The sequence below is a fragment of the Brassica napus genome, chromosome C4 (assembly GCF_020379485.1).
Source record: "Brassica napus cultivar Da-Ae chromosome C4, Da-Ae, whole genome shotgun sequence".
Lineage (NCBI taxonomy): Eukaryota > Viridiplantae > Streptophyta > Magnoliopsida > Brassicales > Brassicaceae > Brassica > Brassica napus.
Window position 1 is genome coordinate 44,729,442 of NC_063447.1, and position 20,455 is coordinate 44,749,896.

Consider the following 20,455-nt stretch of genomic DNA (forward strand, 5'->3'; position numbering starts at 1 on the left):
ATATGTGATATTGATGAACCGCTCCAAGTATAATGATCTCACGATGAAGCTCTCCCCAAAAAACTTGAATAGATGGACAGTTCTGCATATACGACATCGTTGATGGACATGCTCTCTTCGCAGCAGGAGACCACAATGAACATTTATATTTACACTACTCTAGAACCTGATATAATCTTTGAATTCTATATAATATGCAAGAAATATCCGCTGTGCGCACCCCCCCCCCCCCCCCCCCCCCCGGTAGTCAGTGAATATGTGATTTTCCTACCCTATGTTACAAAAGGCCAACGGTATAAGTAATTGAGAACTTTACATGATAACATGCTTTGTCTAGATATATTTACATATTAAGGTACTTTACACTTGAAGTGTACTTTGAACCTCGTAGGAATTACTTTTGTGACCAAAATGCCCATAACTCCAACGATTGTAGAAGTACAAAAGGTAGATGTGGATATATTCATTTGTTTGAATGTTGGATTTGTTTGTGGTTATAGCACATAAATGGTTAAGATAAGTTTCTAGCACCATTATGTTGGCTGCCACCTCCACCATCACTGTCATATTCTCCGGTCACAGTTTGTAAGTCTTGTTCGGCTTGTGGTCAGTGGCGGAGATAGGAAAGATTTTAGGGGATCAATTTCAAAATTAACATATGTTGTATGGGTCATTTAGATAAAATTTACAAAATTTACCTAGTTTTTACATAATTTTACAAATATTTTTTTTTTAGAAAAAAAATTAACTTGTGTCAATTGACCCACCTTCCAACACTCTGGCTCCGCCACTGCTTGTGGTCACTGATCAATGCCTAGGCGTAGTTTTGGTCACTGGATACTAGTGTAGGCGCAGTTGTGGTCAATGGTCAATACTAACTTGAAGATGTGGTCACTAGGTACTGGTAAATCCGTAGAGCCAGGCTGTTGGAAAGGGTCATTTCATCTTTGTGTTCACTCCACAAAAGCTTGTTGCTCTGGCCATTCTCTAGCTACACATATGGTGGGGAAAGTAGTAACTGACTCATGAAATGGTGTCGTGTCTTCATCTCTTTGCTGTAACTTGGCGCCAATATCACACCCTACCTCATAAGCTTCTTCCGATTTTCAGAACCTCACGCCATTCTCTTGACCCATCTATAGTTGCGCCTCCGTACAAGCATTGTTCCTCAAGAATCTCACAGCATTCTTACTGTGAGCATCACGCTTCAGCTGGTTACGATTTCTCAACAAATTAGTCTCGGAGTCATCACTATCACCATCGTCTTCAGTCATGAGTGTTGAAGGAGTGAGGGCTTCTACTGGAGCTGAAGGATGAAATCTTGTGGTGGTGGAGAAAGATGGAAAGAGAAGAAGATGAGGGTTTTTAAGAGCAAAGATTTTTTGGGTAAATTACAAGAACAAAGCACATGACCAGCCCAAAGTATGTGTTAGTGTAAAAGGAGAAGGTAAAAGTATGCGTAGATGTAAGTATTTATAACTGAACCAAATTATTGAATCCAAAGAAAAAACACATGATTTTTTTAATTTATTTTTGTTCTGTGAAAAGTCCAATTAACTTTCGTTATCAGCTAATGGGCGGGACCGTTGTGGCCCGAAACATAAAATGAAAAGCCTTCTCGAGATTTGATGATATTGCGGTAAAAGAAAATCAGGAAGGAAGAGTGGTGTCCTGTCCTCAGCGATGATGAACGTTGAAGAAGAAGAGCCCAAATTGCTTATATGGTAGATACGATTTTCTCTTCTCTTCTTCCTTCTTCGCTTTCTTCTTCAGATAAAACTTCTCATGTGCCGAAGAAACCTTCTCTTCCTTCTCCTTCTTCGACGCTTCGTCGACTCTGTTTCTCGAATTCGAATTCAGGAAACTAAGCGACTGCTTGCCTTCGCTGTAACTTCTCTTCAACAGGTCCCTAATCCTCCACCGCTTCGACGTAGACGATGATGATGATGATCCCGTCGATTTGCTCTTTCTCCAACCGCCGTTCGATGATTTCTCCGGCGTCCATGGACAGTAGATCTCACTCGAAACTCCGTCCAGCTCCTTCTCTTCGTCGGACGACGACGATGAAGAATCTTCGCGATCGCGGAGGAACAGATCCCTCAGCCGAGTCGTAACCGCCGGGCGCGAAGATTCGTCGGATTTCACGGCGGAGGGTTTGGAGATTATAGCCTGATTGAAAACCGGAAACACGAGATCGCAGTCGCCGGGGAAAGACGTCTCCGCCTCAAAATCCGATTGTATATTCACGAATTCGAAGCCGTCGAAGTCGTTGTTGTTGTATTCACCGGAACATTCAAGTCGAACTCGCTCGGCGGTTTCGACGATTCCATCGTTAGCGTAACTGCTAAAGCTAGGACAAAACGACGCCGTGTAGTCGTCTTCTCTCTCCATTAATGTACTTCTCTTTATCGTAACCCAAGAGTGTATGAAGCTTTTCTCTCTATTTATAAGGAGAAATTAAACAGTTGGTTTCATGAAAAAATGGCAATTGTGTAAATTTAAAGGAAGTTGTGAAAGCGTAGACTTTCTAGAAGCATTAAGTTGATCCATAAAGTTTAGGTAGAGATTAGAATTGTAATTAATTAGTTGACAATGAGGCATTACTTGACTCTTTTGTATTTGGATGATTTACTGACTACAATCTACTAAAACTGGTAGCATGTCTATTTGACCAGATAGATAATTTTTATGACCAGATGTAAAGTTTGCTTATCACCAGTCTTAGATCCTTTTTGAGCAGTCTAGCTAGATGTAAAATTTGCCTTCTATGGGGTACAAATGAAGGAGGAATTGGCATAATTGGCTTTCAGAGAAGATTTGTGGATCCGTACGGTATGCTTTTGCATTCATCTTTGGTTCAGTGATGCATACACATGTGGCAGGTTAAATTCTTATCCAATCTTTCTACCTCTATGTTATGTTACCTTCTTCTCCAAGAGTTACCTCAAAGATTTCAATATCGCCTTACTTGCGAATCAAGTCTAGAGGTTGTTACATCACCCCACTTCTTTACTAGTTCGAGTTTAAAAATGTGAATATTTGTGACACACCAACCCTATGGAGGTGGATACCTCAATTTTTTCATCACCTGGGTGGAAAAGCATGATAGCAGCCCTACATCTACTTAGAGACGGAACGAGGAAAAATGCAGGTTCAGAATTTAATACAAAAGTTTTGGGTCGAAGTAGGTACCTTTAGTCGGTTTCTTGTGTGTAGCTTCTGTGTGCCAAAGTAGCAATAGTTAGGGATCGGCGTTTGGAAATGCTGTTCGGGTTTGATTCGAGTCTATTTGAGTTTTGGATTTTAAGAGTTAAGGATTTAAACCTTATTTAGATATTTATAAATTTCGGTTAAATTCGATTTGAACTCGGATATCCATTTATCTTATATGAAATTTCAAAAATCCAAAATTATTTTAAAATTTCCAAAATTTAAAAGTAAAAAATAATATACAACGTACATGCTAAATAATGTAAGGATAAGTATTTAAAAGTAAAAAAATAATATACAATAATATACAAAATTTAAAAGTAAAAAAAATAATAGGCTAAATAATGTAAGGATAAGTATTTAAAATTAACATGAAAATTACTTTGATTTGGATATTTGGGTGGAAAACGGATTTAGATATTTCAAATATTTCCGGTGTTTTGACTATTTTTGCTATTTTCAGATATTGACTTGTAATTTTGGATAACTTGCATATATTTTCATGTGTTTTGAATATTTTATAAATATTAAATCTAAAATAAATAATATACTTAAGTATATAATTGTGATTCATGTATTTTTGGGTATCCAAAAATATTTGGTTTAGATCGGATTGGGTTCCAATTCTTCTAATATTAAACCTATTTTGGATTTTTATTAACTTCAGTTCGAATTTGGTACTATTTCTCGGATCGGAACGAATTCGGTTCGGTTGTTCGAAGTAACGGTTATTTCTAAATCACCCCCCCCCCCTCGAAATCAATGTATTAGAATGATTTTACAACAGAATATAAATATCAACCGAGACTAAACTATTATCACAACATATAAAATTTTAAGTTAAATGAAGAAGTAAGATATAGCTTGGCTTTCGAAGTACAAATTTTATTGGCTAACAAATTAATTAGACCTTATGTATAATTCTACATCGTTAATGATAAATATTCTTAACATTAACCACATTTTCAATCGTTTATGAAAATCTATTTTGGTTAAGATTCGATTAAAAAACTCTATAATTTAAATTAGAAAAAGACAAACATACTTAAATATAAGTTCAATAAATATCACAATTGCATGTCATTGTAAATAAGTGATAAAATTAGGGATAATCTAATTTTGTATATAAAGTATTTAACTTTAATCGGATGTCGATAAATTAAATGAAGAAGTTAGATATAGCTTGGCTTTCGAAGTACAAATTTTATTGGCTAACAAATCATCTACAACTAAGTTTGCTAAATGATTATAATTCTTTCACGAAACGATATCAAATATATAGGATAGAAATTTGTATTTGTTGGAATTCAGGAAATCCTTTTCGTTTATGTTAGTGAATCAACATTCTATTGATGACTCGATCGACCAGTATCAATTTATGGATGATTTTCGTCTTGCCATTCGATTGTCATCAAAATTGGAAGCTTTTACTCATGTATCAGTATTGAAATTCTTGTGATAATTTGGACAAATCCAAATCAAAGGAATGAGCGTTTTAATAGTGAATTAAAAACATTTTCAGAGATAAAAACGACGGAAGCCATTCATAAGAATTTTTTATTTGAGGAAACCAACACATAAAAGAAATTCTCCCAAAAAGAAAAAAGAAAAGAGATATTCAGTTAACACTAGCCAGTGGCGTGACGCCAATAGAATACAAACTTACAGAGCCTTGAGGTGCAAGGAAACTTTTATATTTGGTACAAAACCTTAAATAATCATCAACCATATGCGTATAATCTTCTCTAAGAAAATGTTGTTTCTATATTTAAATAATATTCGTTTGGAGACATCACATAAAATAATGAAAACGTAATTGCTGACGAATGAAAAAAAGAATGATGACTACTTTGAATTCTAACGATTATTTTTCTTAATATTTTCTTCTCGAAAATGAAGGTTCGATTGCTTCAGTTACTTAATGTTACAGCATCATTTTTTGCTCTCGTCATAACAACGATGGCTTTAATAAAATCAAATGAATAACTGGAATTATACACTCATAACTCTATTTTGTGTAATGTACTATAAATACATCTAGGTGTTCTATAGAATAATAATAACAGCCTTGACAAATCTTAAGGGCGAAGCTAAATAGAATTGTTTTGTTTGATAAAAAAAAAAAATTGTTTTGTATGTATTGATCTAAAAATCGAAACAAATATTAAATTTGTCTTTCTGTGGTAGAACAAACTCACACCAATCTAGTTTCTAACAAGTCTTTTGTCAGTGCACCGGCATACATAATATAACATATCTTCTTTGTATTGAAAAAAACAATATCAATTAATTGTTACTTAGAGAATACTGCATACCCGTAAACAATAGTTAATACTGAGTTATTGAAATGTTAAATTAAGAGACGACAAATTAAGTTGGTGTTATGAAGACAACGTTGCAAGTAATACTAACTTGTGAGTTACGTGTGACAGAAAACAAAGCCTGAAAAGCCTGAAAGCACATAATATATATTTACTTTAATGCATGGATATTTAGTATCCGAGTCATTACATAAGGACAATCTCTTAACTCAAATCGAAGTATGTACATACTCAATCAACCAAAAATTGTAAAATGGCTAAACAGCCTAAACTTTGGTGCCAGCTAAACTCCAAACACGCAACTTCCCATTCTTGTCTCCGGTGAATAACAATCCTTCAGGACCAATCGTGATTGTGCCGACTGTGTTCGTAGAGAACATCTTTCCTCTCACTTCAAAACTGTTTGCATAACCCAAAAAAAATAACAGAACAGATGAGTAACAAGGATTAAGGTTAAAGTAACAATATAGCTAGAGAGACTTTAGGACTAAAGCTCCACTTACGATGGTAGATCGCATATGCTGACTGTTCCGTTTTCATAAGAGCAAAATACAATCGGTTTTCCCTCTGCATCGCTCATCCCACAAAGAGTATGCACACTCTGTTTCAAACCACAAAGAAAGAAAACATTAAGACACGTTTTTTCATAAATGTGGTTGTTTGTAATGGGAATAAAGTGTGTATACTAAACTTACTTGTTCTTGTCTGCGTGTATTAGTAACTGTCAAGCTGCCATTTTCAGAACAAGCCCAGACTTTGATGGTCCCATCCAAAGAAGACGATATGAGATATTGATCCCAACATAGGAGGGAAGTAACAGTGTCGGTATGGTGCCTCAGTGTCATTGTACATTCCAGTGTGTTGAGATCCCACACCTTTATTGTTCTATCAACAGAACCAGAGTATAGTCGATGACCTCCAACAATAAAGCATGTGACTTCACCGCTATGGTGTCCCTTCAGAGATGTGAGATATGTGAAAGGATCAGACTCGGAGTCAGTTGCTTTCCAGACAGATATACTACCAGACTGCACAAAGCAACTTTTCTTTAGAACCAACAATGAAGCAGGTGACTAACACAAGTAGAAAGCGAGAGAGTAAACTAAAATACTTACACTTGTCCCAGCAAAAAGCATTCCATTGCCAACAGTCATAGTACGGACCTGACCAACCACTCCGTTAAGATGCAAATCTTTACTGGTTTGAACGTTAAAAGCCTGCATAATTGTATAAAAGCAAGAAATATGAGACCAGAGCCAAAGAAAACACAACAAATCCCACTCAAGAAAATAGACGATTGTCATAATTGCTAAAAGATTCCTTAAAATAACCTTTACAGCATTCGGCAAGCCAAGGAAAACCCATGGTCCTTCACAGATTAAAGACCCTGCTTCTGCCTGGAGGTTGATTGTATGAACACACTGGCCAGTGTGGCAGTCCCATATTCGCAATGTACCATCGCTACCGGCTGAAAAGAGTTTATCTGAACCCTGCGGAAGTGCAATCCCCTTTAGATCCTATAGGCAACAACAATATTTACAAGTTAGCTAAACAAACCTTTTCATTTAGCCAAAAGTCAAAGAGTAAAAAAGAAACAAACCTTCTTGTGTCCTTCAAGAGCAGCTACCATGACCAATCCAGGGAGGCAAGTCAAAGAGTGCAAGAAAGAGCATTGATCACCCTTCTTGCAGTTTCCAGCTTTCCAAAACTTACACACACATTCCTTAGACTTGGGACTGCCTCTATCACTAGACCCCCAACCTCTCGTGTCTGAAACTGATGAGCTTCGTTGCACATATGCAGCATCCTTCCTCTGCTGGTTTGACACAAGAGCTCCTGCGCCTGAAACTTGTGGTTTCGTTGACCCATAGGTGTTACCATTCTTCCTTGGCTTGTTGGCACCTGAAGCCGTCCAAACCAGATTCCTCGACCACTTATTTGAACCCTTGTTTTCATAAGGTCTTCTGGGAACTATATCAGCTACAAAATCTTGTTGTCTTTCCACTCCGAAGTTCCTTCCGTTAGAGTATCTCCTTGGCGCCTTGTAACTCATACTATAAAACACATCGAGAAAAACACTAACTTTAGAAGACTGAACCAACAGAGTCGATCATTGTTGCTGCTTCATCCATGATGATCCGCAGAAACTCTCAGAAGAGTAACAAGACGAGGAGAATCAAAAACCTCCCATCCTCTGATACTCTCCTAAGTTCATGCTAACACTCCAAGTATCGTAGAGCACCAAGTCCACAGATACCGAACTAAACCCAATCTCCATTCATAACCCTAGTCTAACTCTAATCCAGAACCTAATCGATTCCAGATACGCCATAGATGATCGATCTTCAAATCAAAACCCAGATGATTTTCGCGCGTTCATTACGTGTAAGATCCTAACTTTACACAAAAACACAAATCAGATTGATTTGATTCCATCATCCTTCATCGGCGAAACCCTAGCTTCGTGGGTAATCGATGCGAATAGGACGACGAACATTGAGAAGAAGCGGAAACCGAAATTGAAAGCACGAAGAAGCCATCGTAAACGTGGAGATCCGTAGTTGAAGAAAAAGCAAACCTGAGACTGAGAGAGATCACTTCGATTCGGGGGAGAGAGCGAAAAAAAAAAGATCTTTTTTGACGCGGGGAGCAAAGAGACGAATGAATCAGCAGCAGTAGCCTTGAGATGTATTTATAGATGGACGTAGAGGTTTATTGGCATGGTTTCTTAATTGGGCTTTACTAAGGCCCAAAACCAATTGGATGTAATTAATGAGTATTTTTTATAAAAAAATAACTTTTTATTTTATAGTATGCATAGTCTATTTTTTTTAAAGAAAGTTTCATATATTCTACTAAATTTCATCATTTAATGATTTACATAAATAAATTTAATTTAAAAAATATTATTAACGTAAAGAAATTAAGTTAAGTATATATTAAGGACAATTCTTTCAAATAGCTTTTTTAAAATTTTTGTCCCAAAAATAGTCTTCAAAAAAGAAAATAACCAAAACAGCTCCTTTTTATTTTGAAAATTTTAATTTTAATTTTTTATTTTTTAAAATTTGAAACCCTATCCTCAAAATCCCACCCCTTAACTCTAAACCCTAAATCTAGATTAGTTAACCCTAGGATAAAAATGAATTTTTATTCTTTAATAAAATTTATTTTAGTTATTTTCTTCATTGATGATTTTTTTTGTGATAAAAACTTAAAAAAAATATCATATGGAATTTCTCTTATATTACTGCAACAAATAAATTATACTGAATATTTGTGAATGTCTTGTTAAATTTAAAATAGGCTCTTATCAAAATAAATCCAAAATTTTTTTAATAGTAACAGTGGGTAGATTATGAACTAAACTTATTGAAAGACCCATTTGGATGACTTTGGCTAAAAATTAACAAATTTGTTTGTATTTAATTAACTTAGAAAGATCTAGCTTGGCTAGTGACTTTTAGATATCAATTTGTTATTTCTTTAGCAATTTGTTATTGAAATTTCTTGCATCATTTAAAGAAACAAAATCACTAACGTCGTAACTTGTAAGTTATGTGTGACTAATCTCAGTTGCGGATGTATCTTCAGATTGAATTAGTGTAAATTTATCAACCTTTTTAGTAATGTCCCTGTTCAAAATTAAAAATTTGTAAAGATATTTAGTTGTGTTTTATGGTTTTGTGGTTTTTCCCCGAGCAAAAAATAATTTCAAAATTTACCACTCTTTGTTCGTTAAAACCATAACAAAGAATTTGATCCGATATTTAACAACTTGGATATAGACAGCGAAAGGCGAAAAAGTTTGTGTAGTGAGTGCAAATCATAGAGGATTGGATATGTAGCAGAGAAGATGAAGAGCTTGCCGGAGATGCACTTGAAGATTGACCGGCGTAACCGATCTGCATGTTTTATTATTGACACGTAGTTTGGGATTAAACTTTGTATTTACACGTGTAAAACTTGTAGCTACGTGTTCACTATATTCCTACAGTTTATGCTTTAATAAAAGCAAAAGTTGACAAAAAAAAAGGTCTTAGAGAAAACCATAAAATAAAACAGAGGAAAATATTTGTCTCTGAGCTGCCACCTCGTCCAGAGCTACTCATGACCGCTTTGGTCGCACGCGTCCCTGCTCAAGCAGAAATTCCCCTCGATGGCAACTCACGACGTCCGGAAGCATGACCAGTAGAAGTCATCTGGTGGCCAGACCCAACTCACATATATTATGTACTTAGTGTTGGGTAGTACTTTTTGGCTAAACTGTACTTGTTTAAAAAATTAAGACTATATGCTTTACATGCATAGTCGTTTCAGAAGGTAAACCACGAAAACTATTGATTAGGACATCCTTAAGATAACTTGTTTTTAATTAATGTATATAGATGATAAATTGATAGTTTTCTAGTTAGAACAATATTTGTTATGCATTTTTAGTTATAATATATTGAAAGCATCATGTTTTTTTTTAACACAAAAAGCATCATGTTTAAATGTGAAATTTTTGTTTTAAATAAGAGTGTAAATTTAGATATAATTGGTGATTGTTTATTTATAAAACTAAAGATTTACCGATAATCAATACATAAGGGCATCTCCAACCATAACACCAAATTTGGTGTTTAAATTACACTTAATTTAGCGTTTTGGTGTCATACTTTTTTTGTCATCTCCAACCTTAGCACTAAGTACTACGCTAAAAGTAATATATATATATATGTTATTTAGTATTTTCAGTTTTAATAATTATTGTATCATTATTAGTTGTAATTGATAAATAATTATTCTATCACACTTAGATATTATGTTTTTTAGTTTTTTTATAATTTTATATTTATAATTTTATATTTATATTTTCAGTTTAACAATAATATACTTTTATGTTTATTTTATATAAAATATTATATTAAAAATTGCAAACTATTAATTATGAAAAGCATATATCAAAATAGTATATTTATTTTATGTTTTGAGTCTTTATTTCAAATATATTATGCATTTTAATCTTATCCAACTTCCATTATTAATTTCTGTATTTTATAAAATACTAATTACAACTTTATATTATAACATATAAAATAGAAAATTCTATAATATTTTATTTTCTTACAATACAAAGTAAATGATAATAATTATTGGAAATTTTCATATTTACCACTTTTTTTTTGAAACACATGTTTACCACTTTCATAGTATCATTATTTATCTTTACCACTATTAAATAGACATTTTCAAAAATAGCTTTTTTATTAAACGGCAAAAGACTCTTATACCCTTGTTTTCTATATATATTTAATAAATAATTATTTAAATAAATTTTTTTAAAAATTATGTTTTCAAATTATACTTTTTCAAATTCGAATTTTTTTATAAATTTTTTTTTCGAAATTTTTTTTCCAAAAATACTTTTTGAAAATCGAAAAATTATGTTTGAAACTATTTTAAAATTTTTTTTATATATTTTAAGTATTTATTTATATATTTATTAGAATCCTAAATTTCACATTCCAAAAACTCTACTCTATCCCTCAACTCTAAACCTTAAGGGGCTATATTAGTTAACTCTATTGGTATAAATGTGTTTTACATTTCATTAAAAGTGACGGTAAAGGTGGTTAGTGTAAACATGAAAAATGATATTATGAATATGATATTTTTGACAATTTTATATAATTATTTAATGATTTATTATTTGAAAATAAAAAAAATATTTTAACTATGTAAAAATAATTTTAAAATACAATATATTTAGGTGTAGTTACAATTGAACTAATTAATAATAATAATTGAACTATATTATTAAATGAAATATAATAAAATATGTATATCAAATATTTGGTGTGATGAATAGTATTACACTAAATTTTATGTAATACTATTTATTCTATACTAAATTTGGTGAAATAATATAATTTTTAGTATTTTATAGAAGATGAAATTACACTAAATTTGATGTTTTGTTGTTTTACCGGAGTTGGTCCTAAATGAAGAAAGTAAAGAATTCCTACAGATTTATAAAATCACCCAAGGCAATAAGAAAATCTTTGAGACTATACCTGCGTGTGGGACTGGTCTTTATTATGCCCAGACCAGTCTTGTTGAGGCTAATGCCGTCTTGAATAAAGAATTCAAAGAAGAGTTCACTCTTTGGCACAATCGGCTGGGACACCCCGGTTCGAACATGATGCGAAAACTCATATCAAATTCAAATGGTCACAGTTTGAAAACAAAAAGAGTTATCCCTAAGAATATCACATGTGAATCATGCTCACAAGGGAAACTAATTACTAAACCATCACATACCAAAGTGAATAAGGAAGTGACAAATTTCCTAGAAAGAATACAAGTTGATATTTGTGGACCAATACACCCACCCTGTGGGACATTTAGATATTTTATGGTCTTGATTGATGCATCCACAAGATGGTCACATGTTTGTCTCCTATCAACTCGTAATCTAGCACTTGCAAGATTGTTGGCTCAGATAATAAGATTGAGAGCACATTTTCCAGATTTTCCATTAAATACTATACGTCTAGACAATGCAAGTGAATTCACTTCCCAAGCTTTTAATGACTATTGTATGTCCATGGGGGTAAGTGTGGAGCATTCTGTAGCACATGTCCATACTCAGAATGGCCTGGCTGAATCCTTTATAAAACAGATCTTGCTGATTGTCCGGCCACTCGTAATGAATACCAAACTCCCAGTATCAGCTTGGGAACATGCAGTACTACATGCAGCTGAGCTAATTCGCATCAGGCCATCTAGTGAGCACAAATACTCGCCATCCCAATTACTAACGGGTCATGAGCCAGATATATCTCATCTAAGAGTTTTTGGATGTGCCGTCCAAGTGCCTATAGCACCACCACAGAGAACAAAGATGGGACCTCAGAGGAGGATGGGAGTATATGTTGGATACGATTCCCCTTCTATTATTAAGTACCTAGAGCCAACAACAGGTGATTTGTTTAAGGCCAGGTTCGCGGATTGTCATTTTTATGAATCCCAGTATCCAGCATTAGGGGGAGATTATGGTAAGCTGGTACAGGATATAAAATGGAATCAAACATCCTTAACATGGCAGGATCCTCGGACTAGAGATTGTGATCTAGAAGTCCGGAAGATTATACATCTTCAAGAGCTAGCTAACAGATTGCCAGATTCTTTTGCTGACCCAAATAGAGTAACTAAGTCATACATACCAGCTGCAAATGCACCAATAAGACTTGATGTCCGTGATGGACATAATCAGGCTGCTACTACGTCTAAACCACAATTGAAACGTGGTAGACCAGTAGGTTCCAAAGACAAAGAAGTTTGGAAAAGAAAGAGTGCAAAGAAATCCGACAAAGTGAAAACTCTAGACATGGAAAAGGAAACTCATGTACCACCAAAAGATACTTGGGACGCTAAGAATCAAGGTAATGAAGTTCCTGACAATAATGAGATCTCAATAAATTATGTCATGTCTGGAAGGAAATGGAACAGAAAACATGTCGACATGAGTGATATATTTGCTTATAATGTAGCAGTCGAATTGATGGATAATAAGGATCTAGAACCCACATCTATACTAGAATGTATGCAACGACCAGATTGGTTGAAATGGAAAGAAGCCATTAATGTGGAGTTAGAATCACTGAAAAAGAGAGGAGTGTTTGGACAAATCATCCGGACACCTCACAACATAAAACCAGTGGGATACAAATGGGTTTTTGTGAGAAAAAGAAATGAGAAAGGAGAAGTTGTGAGATATAAAGCACGACTTGTTGCACAAGGATTCTCACAAAGACCAGGAATAGATTATGAGGAAACTTATTCCCCTGTGGTGGATGCTACGACCTTAAGATTTCTAATAAGTTTGGCTGTAAGAGAAGGTCTTGATATGCGGTTAATGGATGTTGTAACTGCCTACTTATATGGTCCACTGGATAATGAGATATACATAAAAATTTCAAATGGTATTGAATTAAAAAACAAAGAGAGTTCTCGAGAACAACATTGTATCAGATTGAACAAGTCTCTTTATGGATTAAAGCAATCAGGTCGAATGTGGTACAATAGACTGTCTGAATATCTCCTGAAAGAAGGATACAAAAAAGACCAGATCTGCCCATGCATATTCATAAAGAAGTTCAATAAGGGTTTTGTAATCATTGCATTATATGTAGATGATTTAAATATCTTAGGAACCTCTGGAGAAATTTTCCAAACTGTTGAATATCTCAAGAAAGAATTCGAGATGAAAGATCTTGGAAAAACAAAGTTTTGTTTATGATTGCAACTTGAGTATATGAAAGATGGAATTCTTGTGCATCAAAAGGCATATACAGAAAAAGTAATCAAAAGATTTAATATGGACCAGTCTCACCCATTGACTAGCCCCATGGTCGTGAGAAGTCTTGGTCCGGACACTGACCCATTTGGTCTGAAGAAGAAAAATGAGGAAGTCCTTGGTCCAGAAGTGCCTTATCTCAGTGCCATAGGAGCTCTGATGTATTTAGCTGGCCACACACGACCAGACATCAGCTTTGCTGTGAACTTACTTTCTAGGTTCAGTTCCTGTCCGACCCAAAGGAACTGGAACGGGATTAAATATATACTTCGTTACCTACAAGGAACGAAAGACTTGGGTCTTATGTTTACTAACAAATCTAAGGAAGATTTAGTTGGTTTTGCTGATGGAGGTTATCTCTCAGACTGGTTATGTTTTTACACACGGTGGGACAGCTATATCCTGGCGGTCCATGAAGCAGACCATGGCAGCCACATCCTCTAACCACGCAGAAATATTAGCCATGCATGAAGCCAGCCGTGAGAGTGTATGGATGAGATCCATGACACAGCATATTCGTACCACTTGTGGTATGATCAAAGGAAAGGATCCACCGACCATCCTATACGAGGATAACACAGCATGCATCGCACAGCTTAAGGATGGATACATTAAAGGAGATAGGACGAAACATATTCTTCCTAAGTTCTTCTTTACACACGAGCTTCAGAAGGCAAGAGAGGTCCAAGTATTGCAAGTCCGTTCGAGTGAGAATTCAGCCGACCTCTTCGCCAAGTCACTACCAACCTCAACGTTCAAGAAGCTCATATGGAAGATAGGCATGCGTCGACTGAAGGATCTTCGGTGATGCATTCATCAGGGGGAGTTCATGTGTTGTACTCTTTTTCCTGACTTGTTTTCCCTTTTACCACATTGGGTTTTGGGTTTATCAAGAGAGGTTTTAATGAGGCAACATCCAAAGCATGAATGAACCTTGACCGGATGTGTCGATCAAGGGGGAATGTTATAAACCATTTAGTGATCGACCCATTTATCAGCCCGTGTAGCAAGACGGACCAAGCCCATCCGCAGGATCATACTGGCGCCTATCTACTCTTGTGTTTATCTACATTATAGTTGGTGTTTATCTTACGTATTGCTAGTCATTATCTAGTTAAGGATAAGTACGATCTCATGTCGATCCAGTAATTAGACCGTCATTACCATATGTATATAAAGACCAGTTGGTCGACCTAATAATACACACAAGTTCCCCTCTTCATTCACAACAGTTTTTTGTTTATTCATCACTCCATTTTTCATTCTATTTTGCAGTAAATTATGGAGTAGAGTTGGAGATGCCGAGTATAGAAATCCGTCGGCAAAACGAAAGAAGTTAGAAAGCCTATTAAAATACTTAATATTTTGAAAAATGAAATCTATACTATTAAAGCAGTATCATATTGTACTTTTTACCTTAGTCTGCTCTTTCTTTACTAACATTGCATGTTTTATTAAGGGCAATCAAGTAATATTAATAATACATCTATATTGGGCCATTTTTTTTTGGATCCAGCCCACTGTCCACATCAGATCTCTCTTGGGCCATTTGGGCCGATTAAGAAATCAGATCCAATTCTCACATTTTTTTTTCTTTGGGTCATTTAATCCAAGTTCAAAAAAAAAAAATTCAACCATTCTTAATTTTTTTTTTTCTTAATATAATTTAAGCATTCATAAAAAAAATTTTGATTTTTTCATTGAAAAGTAATAATCTTTATTAAAAGTATATAATTATTTTTATTAAAAATATTAACCACATAATAAAATTAATTTATCAGAGTTATACCAATTTAATTCATTAAAAAATAAAGTTTAATTTTTAAACATAAATAGTCATTTAAAATGAAACACAATAAAGAAAGATAAAAAGTTTAATTTTTTTATAAAATAAAACACAAATATATGAAATATGATATTTACTAAATATTTGTCAATTGAAAAAAAATAAATAAATAAATGGACACACTTATGATCAAAATCTAGTATTATTATTAAAACACAGAAGTTTTCTTAAAGTTTTCGAAATTGAAGCTGTTACCAATGAATTGGCGTTGTTATCAATGGACACACTTATGATTAAAATTTTGACTATATAAATTTATTGAATGGTTTTGTAGAAAAAAATAAGAAAAATATATTTATGGCGTTTTTAATTTACTGTTTTTATAAGCAGTTGACTGGATTCTATTGTTTTTTCTTTTTTTAACAAAACTGGATTCTATTGTTTTATAAAAGTTTTATTTTTGTATTTTGGTCGTTTTATACTTTTGGATAAACTATACTATATAAAAGGGGGTAATTTTTTAATTAGCTTACAGCCATGATAACATTCATGAACCGACTAGATCGTGGATTTTTCTGTCTCTCTTTTTGTGTGTTTGTAGAGTCTCAACACTCTACCGGAGATTATGTTGTGTTCCTTTCTCCCATCCTTAGTGACACATACTTGTTTGATATTCTTTCTTCGTATTAAACTGAAGATAGTGAGACCAATAAGAGAAAAAAATCTTTTCATCGTTTTGAGGTTACTTTTTAATATGCTTCTGGCATTGACTAAACAAATGAATTATGGAAAATAAGAGAACCATCTAATCTATTAAAACAGAAGTATAATTAGTACTTAAACTTTATTTTTCCTTAATATTTACGAAAGGATGCCATTGAGTTTATATACACAGTCGTTTTTAACTTACCATGCCTAATAAATTAATGTGCACTTAAAACGAGACTCGGTTTAATATCTGACCCACACGCTTCACTTAAAACCGAGTTAAATATGATTCAGTATAATTTTGACCCGTTATATGGCTTCACTTAAAAATGTGTTAAATATACCACCAAATATATACGACTCGGTTTAATTTTGTCTGCAGAAATCAAAACAAACATGTTTCAATACAAAATATTTCTCGGTTCACTACATACAAAAACCAATATTTCTAGAAACATGTTTCAATAGAAATCAAAATAGACATGTTGGCCCGAATTATTATCCAACATTTTGTATATACATAGTTATGTTCACTAAATTCTCTAAATACTTAACCATGGTAAAACAAATGCCTCGGTTTAGTTTGGTCAGCAGAAATCAAAACAAACATGTTTCGATACAAAATATTCATTGGTTTAGTTACAAAAAAAAAAATCATTGGTTATATGTTGATATACAGAATCAACCAAATATATTATTAGATATTACCGGTGCACTAAATCAAAACAAATTGACCTTTTTTTATTCCTAACATTGATAATATTCTTAAACAGTTTCCTATTATTGTGCAATCTAAGAATATAACTAACACTTAAGAACTTGCAAAAGAATATTCTGATAATTATGATGATTTGATCTAAAAGGGGTAAGTAATTAAGTATTAATTCAAATACCTATATTCTCATTCAATACGTTCATATCTCAACTGATAATCGAGTTGCTCATAATATCCTATTTAACCTAGGCTATCGGAAACAAACTATATATACCTCCTCTCTATTGCGTGAAAGGAACAAAATTTAACGCAGAAAAACCTAAGCATGTCTAAGATGACAAGTTCTACTCTTCTCATAAAACTCAAGCCTTTTAAAACCTCAAGGCGAGTTCAAGTCGTCATTGTCCCCTCACTCCAAATAATCAAGCGGGTCAAATCTTACCTAAGACAAGTATCGACCATTAACTCAAAAGCTACAACTAGCCTGTTTGATGAAAAATCATAACACGGCACAAAAGATTGAACGAAACAAAGTTTCTTCTAGCTGGTGACATGATAAATAATAATCATACGACCATAAGCATAAATTAAAAAAAATGGAAAACAGAATCAAAGACCAACCCTGCAGCTCTCTTTCTATAGAAAGTAAAATATACATAATTTTTTTCTAGATTCTGTACATTTTACTTTCTATACAAATTTATAAGTATTAGATTTTGCTTTCTGTACAAATTTATATTTGATTTTTATTTCAGTTAAAAATAACTGCATATATATAAAAAATACATAGATGCGATTTTAGGTTGATACAATCTTCTTTAAAAATTTATGTTCACATGGTATATTAATACATAGTTCGATTTTTTATAAAAAAATACTATTATCTAATTGATCCAACGGACATCCCAAAAGAAAAATATATAACACAATAACAAAATATATGGTCTGAACAATAAAATAAAGTATCACAAATGAAACCATAAAATAAAACCATTGAATTAATGGGTTTTAAATGTATTTGTAATTATCGAAAAATTACAACCGCGCGGGCGCGCGGATCAGAATCTAGCGTAAACATTACATAAAAAGTACAAACTATAATAAAAGATACATTGAGATACATAAATATTATGCAAAAACAACTCATAGAAAATAACAATTGAAGACGTTTTTGTACAAGAAGCTTCTTTTGATATCCAAGTTTCATACAAAATATCAAGTTTGTCGGTTGTCTTCTCCACATTCACGTTCGACCTTGTACGATTTTCACATTTGGCTATCATCTCTGAGATGAAACTCCAATCCACATATCGTAACATAAACATTGTCAACATCAATTCCTTTTGTTGTATAACATTGGCCAACTCCCAATTTAGATCTAACCATAGATTTCTATAAAGAATCCAAAACACTGATTATTTTGAACGAAATAGAAACTGAGTTTGCCAATTTTCAACGATTATACCAACATCTCCATACAACAAAAGGGATGTACCTTCAGCCTGAAACCATGGTATCATATTCCATTGCGGTTGCATCACCATAACCAATCCACAATTTTGATTTCGAAAAACCCAATATACTGATTTTTCCAACAGAAACCGAACCTGGGATTGTCCATCATCTTCAATCTCCCCGACTGTAACACACCATGGTGGCTCCTCTTGCACTGATTCATTATTTCTCCATGAATATGATATGCCCGGATCCCAAATCCGTTGATCATAAGACCATGTAACTTGGGTGAAATCAAAACATTGAAATACTCCCAAAAAGAACCATAAATGAAACATCTCCTTAATTGGAGAAAACTCTTTCATCAAAAGAAATAATCAAGAGTGGAATAGAGACCTTCTCACCATCACAAATGACATCAACGTACAGAGCCACCGGCAAAGCCGGCGACCTAAACCCTATCGCCTTTTTGATCGCAAACACAGAGCGGTTTTATGAGTCGCAAACCTTCTTACGAGATTTTTTAAATCTATACTATTAAAAAAAAAAGACCCTAAAATAGGTGACATTCTGTTTCAACAATATTTACAGATCTTTGCCACTGGTTTTATTTTAGACTATGCTTTTTAATTATTTTTATTATTCACGAAATCTTTTTATTCCAACAAACAATATATTTCCGTTTTTCTCTATCCCTTTCGACTAAATAATTTTTGGCATAATTAAAGGTTTTTGTGATCTGGAACAAGAGATCATCGCAGATTTGTGGATTTCAAGTTAAGCGTTTTGTACGAGGTGATTACGAAAGCGATTTGTCTTAGGGTTCGGAGAAGTGGACGAAGGTTTTGCGACTTGATTTTCATGTTGCTAGAAAACCCTTTAGTGGCTTCTCTAATGGTGGTTCTGAATTCAAGATGGAGACGTTGATCCCTGCTGCACTAACAAGTTTCAAGTTCGCAAAAAAAAAAAAATCAAAAGAGAGAGAAGATTAAGCGCTGACTGATTAACATAAATATATCTGTCTTTTTATTTATCCGAGAACTCCTTTGTGGTTTTGTTGACATTTGGTCGGTGTTGGTGATTTGTAGGGTATGGGTTTGAAGAATCTTGGGAATACATATTTTCTGAATTCTGTATCGCAATTTTTAAGTTTAGGTGGAGAAGTAGTGGCTTTTGACCAAAATCCTTGGTCTAATGGTTGCAGGATTTTCACAAAAGTTTCAGTGGATGTCGATCCTATGCTTTAATTGGAGGATAACAATCAATAAAGACCTCAACTTTTGTCTATCATTTTCATAAGATTTTTTTGTTTCATTCATATATTTGTGTACCTCTCAGCTTTCCTGATGTAAGAGCAAGAAACTTCAGCAGTTGATTACACAGCAGGGGACATGATCTTTTTCTACTGTGATTCCCCATGCCTCCAAGGCTCTATCTGCAGTAGAAGAGAGTGATAGGACAGGAAATGCCATGAAAAGAGGATGACGAAGAAGATGAGCATGATGAAGAACATTTTCACTAACCTGGGGTAGAACTAAATTATAAACATCATAGAGTTTTTACCTCTATTAACTGAGCCGTGGAAAGTCTGTAAACATGAACATGTTTGGTTTGTCCAATTCGGTGACATTTGTCCATGGCTTGCAAGGCCATTCGAGAGTTTTGTATCAGAAACTCCCACAGGAAAAAAAATTGGTTAATAAAATTTTCTAAATAACAAAGTTTCCTAAAACTACTCAACGAAATCAGTTATGATATACAACCCCCGCATGCCGGTTTACAATAACCCGGACGGGTCCTATTTTTCTAAGTCATAAAAACTAAAATCACATCGAATAATACTAAACATGTATCCAGATATCTAAAATATAATAAAAACATTAATATATATAATTTAATTTATAAATAAAAATATC

General features: G+C 33.7%; 1 protein-coding gene, 2 long non-coding RNA genes and 1 pseudogene across 3 annotated transcripts; 1 reads left to right on the forward strand and 3 right to left on the reverse strand.

Annotated features, from left to right (window-relative positions):
• Positions 1 to 1,454: 1,454 nt before the first annotated feature.
• Positions 1,455 to 2,523, reverse strand: BNAC04G32360D. Its single transcript, XM_013864894.3, has one exon. The coding sequence runs from the start codon at positions 2,389 to 2,391 to the stop codon at positions 1,678 to 1,680; it is 714 nt and encodes a 237-aa protein (XP_013720348.1). The 5' UTR covers positions 2,392 to 2,523; the 3' UTR covers positions 1,455 to 1,677.
• Positions 2,524 to 5,658: 3,135 nt separating this feature from the next.
• On the reverse strand, positions 5,659 to 8,195 carry LOC106424094 (annotated as a pseudogene).
• A 797-nt stretch (positions 8,196 to 8,992) lies between these two features.
• Positions 8,993 to 15,358, forward strand: LOC125585098. The gene is made up of 2 exons (XR_007321992.1): positions 8,993 to 9,778; positions 15,151 to 15,358. It is a non-coding gene; the product is annotated as an uncharacterized LOC125585098 (long non-coding RNA).
• Positions 15,359 to 18,056: 2,698 nt separating this feature from the next.
• LOC125585097 lies at positions 18,057 to 19,662 on the reverse strand. The gene is made up of 2 exons (XR_007321991.1): positions 18,580 to 19,662; positions 18,057 to 18,476 (listed from the first exon to the last, which is right to left on the reverse strand). It is a non-coding gene; the product is annotated as an uncharacterized LOC125585097 (long non-coding RNA).
• Positions 19,663 to 20,455: the final 793 nt, after the last annotated feature.

Excerpts from the sequence above, each read along its gene's own strand:
- BNAC04G32360D (XM_013864894.3), bottom strand. The coding sequence starts at position 2,391 with ATGGAGAGAGAAGACGACTACACGGCGTCGTTTTGTCCTAGCTTTAGC.